This window comes from Corvus moneduloides, chromosome 6 (assembly GCF_009650955.1).
Source record: "Corvus moneduloides isolate bCorMon1 chromosome 6, bCorMon1.pri, whole genome shotgun sequence".
In the NCBI taxonomy this organism is placed as follows: domain Eukaryota; kingdom Metazoa; phylum Chordata; class Aves; order Passeriformes; family Corvidae; genus Corvus; species Corvus moneduloides.
Window position 1 is genome coordinate 59,422,531 of NC_045481.1, and position 19,432 is coordinate 59,441,962.

At 38.9% G+C, this 19,432-nt stretch overlaps 1 protein-coding gene across 5 annotated transcripts in view; it reads right to left on the bottom strand.

The window, feature by feature from the left end:
• Positions 1–19,020, bottom strand: part of GAS2 (growth arrest specific 2) — an 81,325-nt gene extending 62,305 nt beyond the window's left edge. Inside the window, exons 1-3 of one of the 5 annotated variants that reach the window (XM_032111337.1) lie at positions 18,858–19,020; positions 8,813–8,982; positions 425–549 (exon numbers count right to left, since the gene is read on the bottom strand). In XM_032111337.1, the coding sequence (XP_031967228.1) occupies positions 425–549; positions 8,813–8,954 (267 nt within the window). In that variant the 5' untranslated portion in view covers positions 8,955–8,982; positions 18,858–19,020. Of the gene's footprint in view, positions 1–424; positions 550–8,812; positions 8,983–9,422; positions 11,292–18,007; positions 18,178–18,489; positions 18,801–18,857 lie in introns of those variants that run through there. The other 4 variants (XM_032111336.1, XM_032111335.1, XM_032111339.1 and 1 more) reach the window with 4 other exon arrangements.
• Positions 19,021–19,432: the final 412 nt, after the last annotated feature.

The following is a 19,432-nucleotide window of genomic DNA, read 5'->3' on the forward strand; positions in this document are numbered from 1 at the left end:
AGGCACCAAAACTTACAATAGAGTTTTATTACTGGTCTCCCTAGAGCTGTCTTTGGAGGAAAAGACACCTCCCATAGCTACTTAATATTCCCCTTGAAAATACATACAAGGATCATATTTTCGCTATTACCTACCACATCCCACTGCTAGATCTTTTTTATTCTTATTCTCCACATATTACAAGTACTTTTTTGAGTAACTGCTTTCCATAGAGACTTTAATAAATACCAAATAAGCATTATTTCCCCCAATTTTATATTGTAATTTTTCTACACAGAGCAATTACCTCCCCACCCATTTGCAGAATCTCCACATATAAAACCTCTTAATTGTCAAAAAAAAAAAAAAAAAAAAAAAAAAAAATCAGTACCAAAATGATTGGATACATCAGATACTAGATTCTAGAGTGTTGACCAACACTTACTTTGCCAGGCTTGTTTGCATCAAAGCTGTTTTCTTTAAATTTCTCCTGCAGGGTCTCAGCTAACCGGCAAAGCAAGGCACCATTATCCAATTTCTCCATAAAGGTTTCTGCTGTTATTTCTCTACCTGAACAGCAAACAGAAAGTTAACATGGCAGAAAGCATGCAATAATATAGACTGCATTTCTGAAAAGAGAAATCAAAAGAAATCTGGACAATATTTTGAAATAAGCTTTAACTGAAAAACTTGCATTATTTTGAATATTTTGTGAATAACCTTAATACTACTTTACTGGTAGAGCAAATTATGAAAAAAACCCCATGCTTTTTTGGGGAAGGCATGTGATATTTGAAAAATAGTTCTAGCATATCCAACACCACATATTTCACTTTATATGAAGATCTACTGCTTTTAACATAATGTTTTAAAAGAGAGAGTATGGCAGGCAAATGGTTTACACCAGTGTATATGTGCAGTTATAGCATGAGTTGCTAACAGTTTATTTTGTAACAGAAGAAAACCATGTCAAAAAGGAAAGGGCTGTATATTTTTAGAAGACTCTTAAGTCTTGATCCTGCAAGAAGTAGACAAGACAGTGACTGAAATGCTCCTATGAAGAGTGAAATTTCCTGTTATGTATCTACTTGCCTCACAGATTAAAATTTTCACTAAAAGAACAAAGCTAAAATACTCTGTTTTCAAAATATATCAATTATTATATCACACTATATGACATAGCACTTCAGCTGCCAGAAACTGTCCGTCCTCTCTTCTAGAGCAACCTTACATTGCAATGTAATTACATCCCCCTGGAAGAGGGGATCACGTGTTCCATGATGAGATTGCACACTGACCCCAGATGAGAAGGAAATTATTTACCATCCTAGACTAAACTTCCAGGATCTTAATACCATTTCCAGTAAAAATATTCCTATTTCTTATTGAAAGTTTTTCATTTTCACATTTCTGCTGAAAAATTTGCCTTCACTTTGGACACTATGTTGACGAGCAGCTGTATTTTTCGGCCCTCATATCAAGAGAACATCAGGAAATAATTCTTGTTCTTCCAATTAAGATGAGCGTTTTTTCCCCCCAGTATTTACATATGCCATTTAGGAAATAACACTATTAACTCATTTTTCATAGGTTGTTACACAGCATGCATTAGCAACAATAGTCTAACGTGCCAAAAAAAAGAAAAATATTTTAAAACTAAAGTGAGACTGGGTCCTCATCCCATCCAGGTCCACTCCTGCTTCTATGAGATGTCTAGAAACTTCTGAAAATATGAATCTGTTTAGAACAGGTTCACTGCAATTTTTTTGTCAAACAAAATAAGAAAAGTAAAGCTTTCCTGTATCTTTTTGCTAAGAAGAGAGGGGAAAAATAACATTCAAAAGTAACAAAAAATTAAGAATATAAATTAGTACTGAACTTCTTGCTGATATATTGTAACCTGATCCTCAATGTCACAATACTGAACAAAGCAGCATTATAAAGCAGTATGATTTTAAAAATGCTGTAGGAAAGCTGATTTCTCTAGGCCCTTGCCTGAAAACTTTGAGATACTTGAGCATCTTTTGGGCAAAACCCAAAATGTGAGTCTTTTCAGTTTGGTAAATTAAAATAAAAAAGATAAAGTTTGTTGCAGCAAACCACCTTCAGGTAGAGCAGACTTCTCTTTTTCACTGAAGTGAAACTTGTTTTTTCTAACACACTCTTACTTCTTTTTAGCATGAAGATTTTCCCTTTTTTATTCCCACTTAAATCTATTTGCCATGTAGCCCACTTTATAGCTCCTATATACATAAATGACTTCTCCAGGAAAAAGAGCAGTAGTAGCACTGCAGACATGCAGAGTTAGCTTATGCCAGCTGATAATATTTTTGCCATATCTCTGGATCAAATGAAGCCAGGACTGAAACTATAATAGCCCAGAGATAAAAAACTGAACAGCTCAACATCTCAAAAGCCTTTGCCACCATTCTAGCTACATACTTTCCCACTTACCCTGTCAGCATTTTTATAATATGCTATAAAGCCACTAGAAGCTAATTTTTAAAAATAACTATGTTACAGGAACTGCTTGAGTACTACCTTTTATAATACATTCCTTCTCTTCTAAAAAATTTATTGCAAGTATCTTTAACAGACTAAAAATTTTTGTTGTCATTTGAAATGCATAATTTTTCACACAGGCAAACCAAAAAAACACACCACGTTCTACATATCTTTTCTGTCCTATGTTTTATAGATATTTATGGATCATTTCACAATAATAGAATGTTATAAAACCCTCAAAACTTATTTAAGGATATTTTCTCTTTACAAAGATACAGAAAAATTCTATTACCTTCTTCTGCTACTTAATAATGTATCTATCTTAAGTGCTGAATTGCATTAGCAGTTTGGTCATGGCATATTGTACACTAAACTGGATTGTTTGAGTTCTATTCACCTTTATGAAATCTGAAAGAATGAGTTTTGCACTGAACATCTGTCTCCAATGAAAAGTATATTAGCTGTCAGCTTTCAATTCACTGTATTTTATGGCTCCAAAAGGTGGCATTTCTTTGCTAAAACAGACACTCTGACATATTTAACAGTAGAAATGTATTGATTCAAATAAGAGTAATGTTCATAACCTGAGGAAAAAAATTGCTCCATGTATTTTTATGGAAAAAACATTAAACTCCATTAAAAATGTACAGCTCCCCCTATAATTACAAGAAAGCAGTTACAATTTTTTTATAGAATGGTAATAACATTAAGTATCATAAAAAAACAACACTGAAAGTATGAGAAGAAAATCCAGGAATACGAAGGCTTTCAGAAACCTCTCAAGTACTGCCTACCCTCTCTTTTACCATAACCACTAGATTCCCCTTAAAAAGTCAAACAGTTGCACCTGAACACCTACCACTTGCAAAGTGTATGCAACTGTCTGTAAGGTCACCCAGACCTAATAAAACCAGACTGGAGGTCCATGAAAGAGTAACGGAAAAGAGTGCACGCCCTGGGTGTGTCAAAGATAAAGCTTTCCCTACAGGTCTCAGACAACCAGAGCCTTCAGAAGAAGGCAGAGAGACTGAAAGACCCAAGTACCCAAATCTAGTTGATTCCTCTATTACACTTGGTGTAATAACTACAGTGCAAGACTGACTCCAGCCTCACAACTTGCTCATGGAGCATTTTAACTGTACATTTCTGTAGTAACACAAAACTAGTAGTTTACAAAAAGAAATATTTCACTCAGGTGAATCTCTGAAACATCTACAATACTGAGGCACTACCAAAACAACTGCTCCTGACCTTTCAATTCACATGGCATATAAACCCAAGAAAACAAAATGTGATAAAAATAAAGAAAACCAAGGCCAATGACTATGCACATACAAAACTGGTAGTTTTCTGACAAGGCTTCTCTGTTCCCTACAACAGTTGACAGCGGGAGAAATATCTTTGAAAGCATTGAAACATTATGACTTACTTGAAATGGGATGTATAAAAAATTCCAAAGGCATGTTGATAATAAAGAAAATTATAAAGCAATTCAACTAAGTAAGAAACTGTATCAGTGCCACCAGAATCACTGGAGGTGTCAGTACTGTGAATATCTTGATACTCAGACATTTAAAACCTATGTTTCCTGACACTGTGCCATAATCAAATCTCTCCTGATGGGAGAGAGCTTTCAAAGTCCTTGCCAGGAGTTCCAGAGACAAATGGGACTCTCAGCCTTCGCTGCTTCTTGATAGTTGTTTATTAAGTCTTATCAGAGAAAAAGAGTCACTAGCGTGATCCAGACATAGTACAAAGCAGAGAATACAGGAGAAAGCCGAATTATCAAGATTACACAGCCTTTTTAAAGGTAAATCAACCAATGGTTACTAAAAATGTACATTATTTTTACTTTTCTACCAATTATTTAGTAATACAGCCAGGAACTGCGGAATTCTTTGTCCAATCATCCCAAACAACTTTTACTGCAGAATACGGAGTAGTAGTAGTAGAAGAAGAAGCAGCTCTGGAGAACAACAACAATCCTCCATTTTTATGTTTTTTGCTTTTATCTATTTACTACATTAACAAACCCAAAACCTCTAAATTTTTCACCCTGTGACAATCTTACATAGTATTCTGTCACCTAATTTACACTAGTTTAGTTTCTAGTTCTTTTCTAATAGTAGGCAGTTTTTAACACGGACAGAGGTCAAAGGCTGTGTTGTTCAGGGGGGTGAAACCCCTCAAAACAGGCAGAGAAATATTCTCTGCACTCTGGGTTCCCACATTTCCCACTGGCTCGATCTGAACAAATTGATGTCAAAAATACATGTTCTGTTACAGAATGCTCTTAGGCAGCAAGGTGAGCAAGAACGCTAAGCTGACACAAATTTAACTCAGATTCAAAGAAAGACTGTTTTCTCGCAGAAGACTTACCATTCTCCAACCTCAAACTTTACACCTCCTTCAACAAACTTTAAATACCCAGCCTTGTCTTCAACTTGATGCCTCTCCTAACATCCTCACCTCTGTTCCTTTTCTCCACTTTTCTCTTCTTCACTTTTTGCCCAAGCAACTTTTACATGCATCAAACAATATTCAATGTTTACATGTCCAATTCCTCAGCATCTTGCATTCCCTGGCCCCTCAGCTATGAGCTTCTGAATCCCTCTTCCTTGTTAAGAAGAGGCCTCAGGACTGAAAACCTGGAGCCCAGCATGTCCCTGAGGTGTAGTCAATTCCACTTGCTAAATGAAGCTGGATGGAATAAAAAGACAATATAACCCAGCTTGTAAATGAACTCTGGGAATGGGGAAAAAGATTAAGAGGAAACAGAGAAACCATCTCTCTGTACCTGTCCTAAACTACAGGCTGGTGAGGAGGCCTACTCCTTATGTCAGCCATTTCACAAACACACAAAAGGAAACAAGACAATACTAGAGAGTAAAGCAGACAAACAAATCTTTCAAATTGCCATTTTGCCTCTGCTAGAAGAGTTCTGTGGCCCAAGGGTGCTAATTCCCATGTGCAGCTTGCTCAAGGTGGAAAAGAACTTTTCAGTATCCACAAAAACTTTCTACTAAAGTATATACGCAATCTACCAAATTTGGAGTTTGTCAGCAGTGAAAGCATTCCCAAATGCTTCATTGGCTCTATACCTAATAGAAACAAGGCTAAGAGATGATCATGACTTGCAAGTCAGGTAAGTTAACACATCTCAGTTAGCTTTGTCACTGCCACTCTTGACTGAGCCACCAAAGCTCAACAGAGAGAATCAAGGACAGGAGACACAACATCTATGGCTGCAATCTTCCTCTCCAGCAGACAAACCACAACACTGACATGTCCCACTTTGAAAATGCTCTAATGTACAATATTGTATTAGTTAATCCTATCTGACACGTGGATTTCATCTGCAATGTCCTTTTTCCCAGATGATAGACAGCTGAAATCTATTCAGCAATGGAGCTGTAATGACAAACTGTCCTCTCAGAAGCTCTGAGTTTCCCTGATATGGTTCCAAAAATAATTAGCAAAGTGCATACAAAAGTACTAGTGATTAGTAAACAAAAACCAGCACAACAATGTCAATCCTAAATTAAATATCCGAAGTCTCAGGATTAAAAATTCTTTCAATATTGTTTTCCAGCTGCACCATGTATCACAGTTTTCTAATTTATCAATTGGGTAAGGTCAAATTCTAGCTGTGCCTATTTTCTATCTGATATCAAAATACTTCATTCATATTATAAAGTGCAATATCCCAGTAATGTTTTCCAGTTTGTGATTTTGAACCCACCTCGGGCTATGCTGCTGCAAAATCGTTACCATTTCAACCAGTAACACTGTATAGGACATAACTGTCTCTCCATAAAAATCTCCTAAAACACCATCACTTGATCAAACTACCTCAAAGAGTTTCAGGCCTATTCTTGCCTAATTTTTTTTTTTAAATCTGTATTTCTTTGAAAAGATTATGTGTCCTTGTTGAGTCCTAGTACAGATGGATGACAAAAATATAAATGAAACAAAACATGAACCAAAATGGCAAAAGTTAAATGAAATGCAGATTAATTTCCTTAACAAATTGAGAAATCTTATGGCATGAAAACTGCCATAAGGCCACTTACAATGAAGCCACACAAGATACAGACAGAGAAAGCTAGGATGTGGATACACACAGTATTATCTGCACTGTGTTACTTGCACATCCATGCAAGTATTTGTATGTAAAGATCTACTGACCATTAATGCAAAATAAATTATTTCTTCCACGTAGAGGGAAAAAACCCAAAAGAAATAAAAAAAGCCTTCCATATTCTTCTATCCTTTAGGATGCTGAAAAATGCGTGCTGTATCTTCATTTCTATCTTACTGTTCAGCAGCATGCTCACACATCCCTTCTCTACTTAAAGTTTATCCAAATTATGCAGTAATTAAACAAAATTTGAATTCTGAGTTAATATACTCTTATGAATAATAATTATTTTAATTCACACTTAATTTATTTTGAATGTGAATTTTAACCTAATTGAATTATTAATTTGAATAACAATGTCTACATAGGAATTCAAAGCAGTCTAACAAATCACTATAATTTCAATTCATCAGCACAAACTCTGAAAAGAGGAGAGCTTGGTGCAAAAAGGTGTGGGGGAATGCATTAAGCAAATGAACTGTATATGCTGCTTAATTAAAATAAGGTTGTGCCCATTTAGTTCTGCAGTGCAGAACTTGGTGTCCATATGAAAAATCAGATATTTAATTACAGTTGGCATTTCAGAACCTCCTGCTAGTTGCTACTTTCTTGCTCAAAGAGTGACCTCATTCCTAAACTTATCACTGGGAGAACTCTGTTACAAACTGCAAACAAGCTTCTATTTGTTTTAGAGTGGATCACTAAAACTTCATTGTTTAAAACATTTAAACAATATATGGAATCCTTAATGGAATGTGCTGCTTCCAATTCAAAAAACAGTCACTTGGATTACTGTCTTGTGGTAATTGGAATGAAAATTTCTGAATTTTGTTCTGGTTTTGCACAGACAATTTTATATTCAAAACTCATTAATTTAAATGGAAGTACCACACAAATATCATTTAAAACACTTGCCACTTTTGCAGTTGCAGATTCATAACTCAATTCAACTCAAAAATGGGTATTGTCCACTTGCAAAACACTGTGTTCTATTGACATTGTGCTTATCGACCACATCTGTCATAAGTGATATTTCCCTTTCTTTCTCTTAAAAAAGAAGAAATAGAGCAATATAGAATGTGCTGATGAAAGACACTGGATATACTCTATTACTGTATGATATCACTGAGATGGTTTAACTACAGCATTTGCCATGACAAGACACTGCCCATGTCTCACCAGAACAGATTTTCATCTTTTATTTTTGAATTAAATAAATCCTCCAAAACCATACACACCAAATTTAAAAGTGCTCATCGAAATTTTCCTCCAAAATCCCATCAACTAAAATTTCATGTAAACATAACTTCTGAAATATTTTTCTTCTCTTTATTTAATGAGAGGAGTTACTGGCATGTCTCCCTTAGGATGAGGTATTGTGTAAGTCATGTATTTTTTTGGTAGTATCCTTTGTATTTTACAGAGATCACACAAAAGCCATTTTTCCCTGAGTGTTCACAGCAAACAACATACTAGTTCCTGGCTTGTAGCTTCTAAATTCCACCTTCTTGGAAAATTTCATCTCAAGATGTTGTCTCCTTCCTGCCAGGGACAATCTCATTCTCTCTTTTTAATGTCTACCTGATTTTTTTTCTCAGCTTTTGGTTTGCATCGTTTTCTGAAGACAATATGGCTTGTCTTCACACACCAAGATGTACAGCTGCAACCAGTAAATCCCCAGGTCCCAGCTATGATACGTCAAACCCCTCTATGCACAGACTTCCACAGGCTTCCACAAGTCTCAGCATGCATTGCCTTATCAATTACTAGACTGTTTGATCAGCAAATGGTTTTTAATGGTTCCTTCTGTTCAAGACAGTCAGTACACCATACTCTTTAGGAGGCCTATCAATAAAAATGGAAGCCACAGGTGAAGGCAGCAATTAGCACCATTCAGTTTAATGGTATAAGTACAGAAAATACTCGCAAAAAAAAGAATTAAAAGGAAATTTGAAAGAAAACTAAACACAGAATATATAATGTTCAGTTATGCTACTCACAGAAACACAATGGAGGCAAATTACTCATTAGCTTTTCTGACCTTGCTAACATTTGCGCTATATGGCGGTAGCTACCTAATCATAACTAACTTTATTTTTGAAACACAAAGAAATCTGAATTCCCAGCTAACAGTGGAATGAGTTATCATACTGCCCAGTATCTGCATTCCATCTTATTGTACCTTACCCAGTAGGTTTGTGAGCCACAGGGCCAAATCCTCTTTCATTGGCAGCAAGTTGGCCTCGTGTCTACTTGCAAGCCATTGACTGTATTGATGCATGTCGGAGAGGCCAGGCCCACGTGCCTTCGGGCTCAGGGCAGTGCACATTGCTTATCCGCTTGTTGTACCTGTTTAACTATATATATAAAAAAAAAAAAAAAGAAAAGAAAAGAAAAGAAAAGAAAGCTCTTCATTATACCAAATAAAGTCTCATGCACTCCATTTTTAGAATTGTAGAAGATAATCCCATCCAGAAGATAATCCCCATCTCTGGAAATGCTCAAGGCCAGGTCGTACAGGTCTTTGAGCAACTTGGTCCAGTGGAACGTGTCTCTGCCATGGCAGCGGGAAGGGTTGGAATCAGGTGTCTTTAAGGTCCCTTCCAACCCGAACCATTCTGTGACTCAATAGTAACAGTAGTAATTATGATTCTAAGAAATCAGGTATCAGACAAACAGATGTGGATCTAACACATGGTTGCAAACATCAGTGACTGAAGCTTTGTTCTGTTAATTAATTGTTTTTGCAAGTAATTAAAAAAACATACAGATAAATGTTAACTTCATTTGTACTCACCAAGCTACATGTTGCCAACACAACCAAATATTCTGCAAGGAATGATTAAAATCAAATCAAAATAAACATTTTGAAAATAAACAAAATAAACATTGAGTGCTAACAACTCACTATGGTGCTTGACCCAATATCCATTCAGATTAACTGGAGAGCTTCAGAGATTTTTGGATCAGGCCCAGAAAATAACATGGGAACAACCCAATTATGCTCCTACAGCAAACTTATTAGCAATTAATAAATGCTGTAACCAGATGGAAACAATCTATTCTACAGCTTCAAAATTCTTAAAGAAAAAACTACACCAAATACATTGACTGAATAGCATTATTTCTTCAGAAAGCAGAACAGCTAGCACTGGTCACTTCCCAAATTCCCCTCTGCTTCAGTGATGACTTACTGAAACTTTAGTTTCAAGTAAGACAACTAATCTTTAGCACATGATGTATTAAGTGTTGTCAGTCACAGGAGCCACTGATGTTAGAACCACTGGACCTATATCTGTGCCTGAAGGGCTAATTCCCCACCTGCGGCAGAAGCGTGCTAAAGAAACATTATTTCTTCCTCTCTGACAGAAACTTGCAGCAAGGAGCTGAGATACTTCCTTGCCTAGTAGGCTGTAGACTACATCAGCCAGCAGACACAAGGTCTTGTACAGGTGGCACTAGACAGACATTAAGTGAATGTGAGACCCATAAGGAATAGTCCTTTGCCTATTGTCAACTGGCTGATCCACACCAATTGTGGTAAGACATGTCAACTGGTTTCAACTTACAATAATCTGCCAACACTTTCTTTCTGTCCTTTTCATACCTTTCATACCAGGTAGGAGATATGTGTGACTTTAAAAACAACAGCAGAAAAAAGAACAATTTGTTATACTATCCATTATGGCCTGAATAATGAGAATACTGAAAACAATTTGTTTGTCAAAAAAAGGAAAATATTTACTAAATGTAAAAAAAATTGCCTTTCCGTAAAATTGTGCTGTAACTGACCTTTCCAAATGTATTTGTACTAAAATACTCCAGCATTTTTTAACCCTACTCTGTGTAACTAAATTCCATGTTCGCAAAAGATCTGCTTAGCTCTTGTTGACAGTACCTCACCCCAAGTCCTGAAGTTTAGCTTGCCCTTGAGATAGGCACAGCTTTCATTACAAATATACTTCTACCTGAAATTAGACATTTTTTTTCAGTTGGGGAGGATCAAAAATATACATTAAAAAGATTTATTCTCTTGTATAAACACGTATTTCTGAATTATGAGTAGATTTTACATTTTTCTAACAAAAAAAATCCTTATGTATCAAAGTTTGTTTGAAAGCAGAGGAGTTTAAGGCAGACTTAAGAACATAACTTATGCACAGCTCTGTTGTGAAACTGACTTTGTAAAAATGTCAGCTTAGATTTATGGCTTCCTGGTTAATTAAATTCAAATCATACCTGTTCATTTAGGGCAGGCTGCAAGGGAGGGGAGGGAGAAGACTTGGAATGTTAGCTCTGCAAAAATCAATCTGGAATGCCACTCTCAAAATATATTGATTCAGACTAGAAGCTACCAACACCTAAGGAATTTCAATGACAGTATATTTAAAGTTTCTCCAAGTCACTCAGAACCACATAAATTAGTCTTTCAAATCACTGCTTCATTCTAGATAGAAACAGAGGCAAGACAGATAACTGACACCAGTTGTCTTCAAAGATTATACAGGAAAAATCAAGTATCTATCATATACTTGCTTTCCAGAAGGAGCCCACAAATAATTTTGACCAATTTCTGGAGTCTATAACTTCCACTGATACACTGAGAACTAAAAACTAGTTTGTTCTCCTGAATTACCTCTGAAATGATAGCAGTAAAATACAATTAAAAAAAAAAAAAAAAAGAGACAGAGAGAGTGTTCTTATTCTTGTATGTATCTAAATATTTAGGAAAATCCTGCAATTTATTTATTTTTACATACAGATTGGAAAAAAAACAACAGAAAAAGCAGAACTGCTTTACTAAAGGAGCCTGTTAGACCCTGCACCTCTTCACTGGGAATAATTTCCCAGTTCATACATGCTTTGTGGAGGGGGTTAGACTGGATGACCCTTGAAGGTCCCTTCCAACCTAAATTTATTCTGTTATTTTATATTTCAAGGATGCACAGAGCAATATTAATCATGAAACTCTACGCCGGGTCTGCCCTGCTAGAAGGGTAAAAATTGACACACACACTGAGCTGTGTTAAGAAGAAAACAACAGGCAGTACCCTTTTCTTTCACCCTACTTCATCACTTCCAAGACCATGTATATGAAGTGCCCTATGGGAACCTGGGGCTAATTAATCACCAACATTATGATATGCCTGACAGTCAGCCAGATACAATACAGGCTGCTGACACTGATGAGGCTGAAGTAATTCTATGGTCTCAAAGCTACGTTTCTTTAAGACACGAGAAAACTGAAAGAAGGCTTCTTAAACAGCTACACAGAAGCAGTCTAGGTTTCCCCATCAGTACACAGAAGAGGCACTGCAGTCTATTTACACTTCAGGCCTGTTTCTGTGGAAATGCAGAATAGAGAATTGGGGGAATAGGGATGTTATTTCAGTCTCTAAAATACAGTGTTGTCCTTAAGTATATTTCATACTGACCTAACTCAGCAATCAGGCTGTGTAAAGTCCTCAAGAAATTTTTGAGACTCATTCAGGGAAGAAAAGTGGGAGAACAAAGATCTTGGAGAATGCAAGTTTGCTTCAGTTTCATAGTAACTGTGGTAATAAGGAGAAAAAAGAGAGACAAGAAGGATACTCTGAGATTAAGGCAGTTTCCATAAGACGCATTCTCAGGAGAAACTGGAAAGATATCAAAAGCCAGACAGACAAGTGACAAAAGTCTCTAGAAGGTGAAAATGATTCAGGCATCTCTATACTGGGTCTAGGTCTGCTTGCAATAGTAACCCTGAATTAAAATAGTGTATGCACTAATTTGTAAAGTGGGCATGCAAAGTGAGGACTGGGGAATGAGAAAGTTAATATTGATGAAGAGCCTGAAGAATTACAGAAAAATCACATACAATCCAGCCTTACCTCTGTGTAAGTTTTCTTGGATTTCATTTCCAAAAAACCCTCAAATTTTTCACTTACCACTACTTCTCTGAAAACGTGCCCTACACTTCAGTAAAATCCACAAAATTCCTACTTTGGATTTTTAAAATTAATTCTTAAAAAATTAAAACTCAGCTTTCAAGGAGCAGAGTATCTCCTGTTGCAAATTCTACTGGAGGTCAGTTATCAAACTGGAAGCATCAGAAACTTTCAAGCTCTGAATTATTCTTCATGCAAACACTGATCGCTACTGAACTTGTTAAGTTTAACTTAAGCCTTCACAACACTTCAGTACTGAAGTACCCAAGTTCCATTCAAATGTTCATCTACTTCATCAATTGTACTAGCACATACATATCAGAACTTCATCACATAATAGTTGGGATCCATGAAGAAGCCAAAATGAGATAGTATGTGAAGGTGACAGCAACTGAGTCCTGAGCTCCTTCAAGATCCATTTCAAGATTCTTCCTGTGGTGAAGGCCAGGCTCTTGTTTCATCACTCAGATACCTTCAAATCTCTTCCTTAAAATGTCTTAATATATTTATTTTTTAGTGAACTGAAGAAAAGTTTGTTGAAAATTTATCAATGAGGAGTTTGGTCCGAGGAATGGACTAACTTGCATCAGAAGCAGACAGCAGCTTTCAAGGATACATCACCACAGCTGAGGCAAGCCTCTGGCTCCAACAACTATTTCATCCTTTCCTTTTGGCAAACAAAGTATGAACAAAGTAGCGAAAAAATATTGGGTTTCCTAATCTCAGTACTTTCTAACAGCAACATCAAATCATCATATATACAGCTGTTTAAAACTAGCCAACACAAACGTGTCAAATATTTTATAGACTGTTGCACTTCTCTGTAAACGGTTGAGGCTGACCTGGTACGCAGAAGCATTCTCAAAACTTACCTCTAAATGCTTTAAAGCAACTGCTTCCCCCTACTATTCAAAATGTAGATGAGGAACAGTCTTTGACTACTTTCAATCCTGTTTTGTTACAGGTCATATTTATGTGGCACAACCCTTTTTTTGACCTCTCTCAATAAGAAGATGACATCTCAAATTCCTAAACTTATTGTCTAGACGAAGAATTCAGTGTGGGATGGTTTACAGTACACCCAGAGATGTGTATCAGATTCAACACAATAAAAGGTCCTATTTCTCTCTGCTTGCTCCTCCTAAACAGTGAAGTTCTTATTTTGCTTTACAGTACTGCATTTAGTTATTTGTGTATTGCAGTTCACAGCTTGTATTTTGCCAGCAGTGTAACCTTACACTATCTGATGATTGTTATCAGTGATCATCAGGTGAAAGCAATGAGAATCAAACAAGTGATCTTCTGTATTTCTACTGGCTTTTGTTGAGGTTAAATGGTAGAAAAAAAGGAATCAAGAATGATACACTGTACTCAAAACACACAGGAGGCAAAGACTGTTTAATCTAGAAAGTAAAACTGGATGCACAATGAAGCACTCACAGTTGCAGATCCTCAGATTCAATTCCCTTTCCTATTCCAACCAACCTCCTTACCTGTAAAATTGTGATAATTTTCTTCAACCAAGTGTAAAAAGGGAGGAAAAAACACTCTGTATAGGAAAAATGTACATATAAAAGCTTGCATGTATGTATAGATATACATACAAAGAAAATACATGTGCTCTACCCTGCTAGCTAATCATATAAACCAGTAAGTTTTTACTCCAAATTACCCATCCGGTTCCAGCATATATACATAACAGCTTATACTCAGTAGCTGCTGGCTATGCAGTGCTCTCTATACCACATTGTTGCTTCAACCTGATTCCCAATTACAACATGTGGATTAATCCTCAAATGAAAGGAGGTACTTGAACCATTTCTTTCAGCTTGCTCCTACATACAATCCTTCCAGGTCAGGAACAAAGAAATCTTGCTGAGTCACTTGCTCTTTATGACTTAGTTTAAGAATTAGCATAGATGTTAAGTATCCAGTGAAACAAGCATTTTTCTTTGTATTCGGTTAGAAAAGAATAAAAATAAGTTAAAAGTGTCTGTGGAGGGAAAAAAAATTCATCATAAAGCAAATGCAGAACTCCCTACAGGGATCAATCAAATCACCTCTGATGCAAAGGTCCTACACGTTGTGCCCTTTGCACCATAACAGCTCGACGGGGACACTGTGCACAGACATCATGTTTGGCCCACCCAGGCACTATTGCCTAGCAGGCAAGTTCATTGACTGGCTCTGTGCAGTTGGCAGCCAAACCAGAGTTATCCAGGACTGAAGATCTGCACATATGCCAGTTCAGTGGCCTAGTTGCTCTACAGAGCTGGTGAGGAAGCATATTAGCCAGCAGCTGTAGAAGAAACTAAACATCATACACACAACTGTGCAACTGCTTTACTGTCAGTGATAGAGGGAACAGACAGCAACTTAGACAAGAGCAGCAAGTTTTTCTCTGAAGGAACTGGAACTTGAGCACTAGACTGTACATTGGCTTTGACAGTGGGGTATCAGCTATAAATGCAGACAATCTCCTGCTGTCTTAAAGAGAAGGTAATGCTACTGGAAAGCAGCCAACCTGGAAGGAGCGGAGACAGAGGATCAAAAGCCAGAACAGAGCTCATGAGTGTATCTGGCAAGGGTCTCTGCTGGATCTCCCTGCTAGTTCTAATCACCTCAAGCAGATGGAAAAGAACAGAACTTTTGAAACTTTTACTAGAGTTTAAGTGGACTGCATGAAGCATTCACTTACTGTAACGGCACGTTGGGTGCAAAAAAAGGCTTAAGATTCAATATTCATAAACAAATTAGGTTGCAGAATGAAATGCATAATTGTGCAAGTAGAAATGAAGCTGCCCACAATTTGGGACCCATATTGTAATCACCACCTTCACATCATCAAATACCAGTTTTATAGACATACCACAACCAAGGATAAATACACTCGCATTTTAAAACTTACTTCAGTTTTCCTGTCTCAGTGTTGACATATTTTTCAGATTTGGAGAGTATAACATCAGTTCACAGACTAAAGGCTGCTCTTGTTTTTCCACCCCCTCACCCATATATATACATCTGTGTATACACACACATATATGCAGAAAGAGGGAAAAAAATACATGAATGCCTTCCTTTGAGAGCCATAAAAATAACTAAAAAATTTTTATTTTTTAATGTCAGGAAACTGTTCGCTATGGTAAGATCTGCAAGACAATGGAATGACTTTCCCAACTGAAACTGTGAAAGTTCCCTTTCTTGAAATCCTAAAAATGGACTAAAAGAAGCAGTAAGAAAAAAACCAGAGACTTGCCACTCACTGCTAGATGTTACTTAGTCAATCTTTACCACCTGCAACTTCCAGTTTACTACAGAAGAGTAATCACTCTCATTTTGCCCTTTTACATACATAAAAACAAACACAATCATTTTTAAAGTCATTCTGCTACTACCTCACATAGCTCCTCTTCAAGAGCTATTTGCAGAGCTTTCTCTTCTGTAAGAAACAATAGGTCATTCTTGTCTGCAACATCCTAAATACATGTACCTTACATGTAATCTTAACTTCACTCACTCATCAACAAGCAGATAAAACTTAAACTGACAAATGCAACAAGCATATCATTATAAGGAAATTTAATTTTTCTAGTTTTTTTATTATCCTTATAAACTATTCCACAACCAATTTAGCCCAAGGTTTCTGGAGTTTTCCCAGATTAACTTGGAGCATAGTGAACATAGGAGCAGGGGGAGGGGCACTGAAAGGGAACCGACATCTGAAACTCATTAATCAATTAGAATATTTCATGGCTTACATCAAAATGTGATCTACACTGATAGAGTAAGTTTTAATCACAAGAAGCCTTTGTCCTTTACATTACGAATATACAAGTGTCTCCAGTACTTAGAGGGGAGGATGGAGAACCTGGCACAACAGCTTACCTATACTTTAGACCTGTAAGGCCCTTGGTCTGAGGTCAGACCAAAACAAAGTTAACTGCACTTAAACATCTGATCTAATCATTGGAAATCTAGACATTTTCAGGACTATGCCTAGTAGAAACAATTTTATTGCCTTGATAATGTCTTCCTTACCAAAAGGAAAGCAGAAAGTCTTTCTCACACAGACAAAAACAAAACTTTAGGAACATTCAATATATACTTGCTCTGAAAATTTTAACTCCTGGAAACTGAGCCTGATTCCTAACACTGTCCAAAACCTTTGAAGTTGATTCCTCTTTGCCTGGCTCTTACTGTATGTTTTTCTGCTTGTCTAAGCAAAATAGCCATTAAAAATTAGTACAAAAGAAATTTCAACCTCCACCAGTTAGAAAAAGAAATACATATTTAAACTGACATACCACACCTCACAAGGAGTAGAAGTGTCTCTTGCTGCAAGGATACCATGCAGACAGTACTACAAGCTGACTTTCAGTCATCAGCTTTGCTTTTAATTATGATGTTCCATTTCTAAATCTTGTCCTAAAATTAGTGTTAAGTTTAACAGAGAGGTGTAAAGTGGAGTTGAAGAGGTACTTGGGATAGTAAGTGTGCCAATTTAAATAGGACTGTGGGTAAAATAAATAAAGTGACCAAATAAGTCAGTAGGATAAAGTAAGTGACAGCTGTAACTTGAGGATAGTATTGACTCTTCAGCACTTCACCACCTTCATATAGGTTTGACCATGGTTCCAACAAGGGCAGTATAATCCTGATCAGATGGCCTACGGCACCATACAATATGAATTTAAGAATGTCCTGTTCAGAAACTCCCTATTAAATCACAATCCACATCACAAAACCCATCATAAAACTGTTACAATTGGCACAGCATCTACTTCGCAATGAAACAAAAAATACATTATTTAATGTACATAGAAGACCAATAATACTTCGTTCATTTTTCATTTCAAAGTAATGTCAGAAGTATGCTGCAGCTGCACTGGGGAGCCTGCAAGGCATCCGTCCTGGTGTCCCAAGAGCTGTACTCCCCTGGGAGCGTGCAGAGACAGCAGGCTCAGATGACACCATTGCAGCAGGATGCACATAGCAATCCTAGATAGGGATGACAGCAACCTTCATTCCTTACACGTAGAGCGTTAGTGGAGAAACAGAGCCTCCTTAAAAGTGAAACTCTATCCTCAGAGATTTGAATCTAGAGCCTGAAGAGGAAAGCAAGAGCCCTGGAAGGGCGGCTTTTGGCACAAGAGGGGTCTCGTCCTCCTGCCTCTGGGGGCGGCGGAGGCGCGAGCTGGGAGCGCCTGGCGCAGCCGCTCGCGCTGCAGCGAGGCTCGGCCGCCTCCTGCGCCGCAGCTGCCGCAGCCTCACATGCGGACGCTCGCATCTCCGGCGGGCGCTGCAGACGTACAAACCCGCCCTCCTCCTCTCGCACTACCAGCACCCCAGGGCTGCCTAGAGAAACCACAAAGATAAACCAGAGGTTGGGGCCAGGGGTGAGCGCAGTGAGTAAGAGCCACCCACCCCCGTCCCTTCTTGCCCGCCCCGCTCTCACCCGCCGCGGAGTCCGAAGCGTTTGTCCTCCTCGGGGCCCCTCCAAACTCAGGCTGAGCTAATGGTTTTGCCATGAGTGCTGGAAGTGCTGCTCCCAGGTCTGCCCCTCGGGGGCAGGACCAAGCAAACCCGCCGCGGGCCCCGGCCCTCCGCGGGATGCCATAGGCAGCCCGCCAACAACCCGCAGCCTCGCCGCGGTGAGCCCCGGGAGAATCACGCGTGGACCTCCGCCCACACACCCACGCACACTCTCATTCCGCCTCCGTGATGCTTTCAAACTCCCTACGTTTGAAAAGCTCTCCTCAGAGAGAGAGGAAAAAAAATCCACACCAAAACCCCATCAAACCCCCACAACCAGACAGCAGCAGCAGCCACCCCCGTCGTGCGGCGCGGTGCCCGCCACCGAGCCGAGCCTTGCTGCTCCCCCGACGTACCCCCGCGGCCGCCTTGGGACATGGCGGGGAAGGAAACAAAAGCACCTACTCCGCAATGAAGAGCCGCTGGGCAAAGATCACCTTCCCGCTTCGCTCCGGCCCCTTTCTCTTTAAACTCGAGAGCAGACGGCGAGACACACGAAACGCCCTCAAGTTAAAGGAGCCCGCGTGGCCAACTCCGCCGTAAGGCCAGCAACAAGCCCCGCTGGCGCAGGCAGGGCTCCCACCTTGGCGGGGAGGAGGGAGCAGGGAGGCAGAGCTCCCACCTTGGCCGGGGCGTGCAGGAAGGCAGACAGGCAGAGCTCCCACCTTGGCCAGGAGGGGGGGAGCAGGCAGGCAGGGCTCCCACCTTGGCCGGGGCGGGCGGGAAGGCAGGGCTCCCACCTTTGGCTGGGGGGGAACAGGCAGGGCTCCCACCTTGGCCCGGGCAGGCAGGCAGGGCCTCCCGGGGCCGCACTCGCTGCCCTCTCGCCTCCGGCAGCCGCCGCCGTCCCCCCGAGCGGAGCTGAGCGGGCCGGTAGCAGCCGCGCTACCTCTCTTCATACTTCTGTTCGCTTAGCTCGATGCTCTCTTTAGGAAACCCGGTTTTGTTTTGTTTTACACTTCTCCCCTCCCCCCTTTTTTCCCCTCTTTTTTTCTTTTTCTTTTTTTTTTTTTTTTCTCTCTGACACCAATTTCCTATCCTTCAGCAGTCCGAACTGACTGAACGGAAGTTCAAGACTTAGTTTTTTCAGAGGGACGGCAAACGCAGTTCACACTGATTTACCCTTGAAATGCTGAGATATTGTATTACAGCCCTTGGCAGCGAGTTGGTTCTTGGTTCCATTTCTCTTTTATTATTGCGCCCTTTTCAAGATTCGTGGTTGTGGAAAAGGAAAGAAAAGGAGAAAAGAAAATGTCACAACCAAGATAAAACCCTGTTTTTTCTTTAATTTGACTATTATCTCTGGAATTTTTTAACACTTATAGGCATATCTTTTAATTGTCACTTT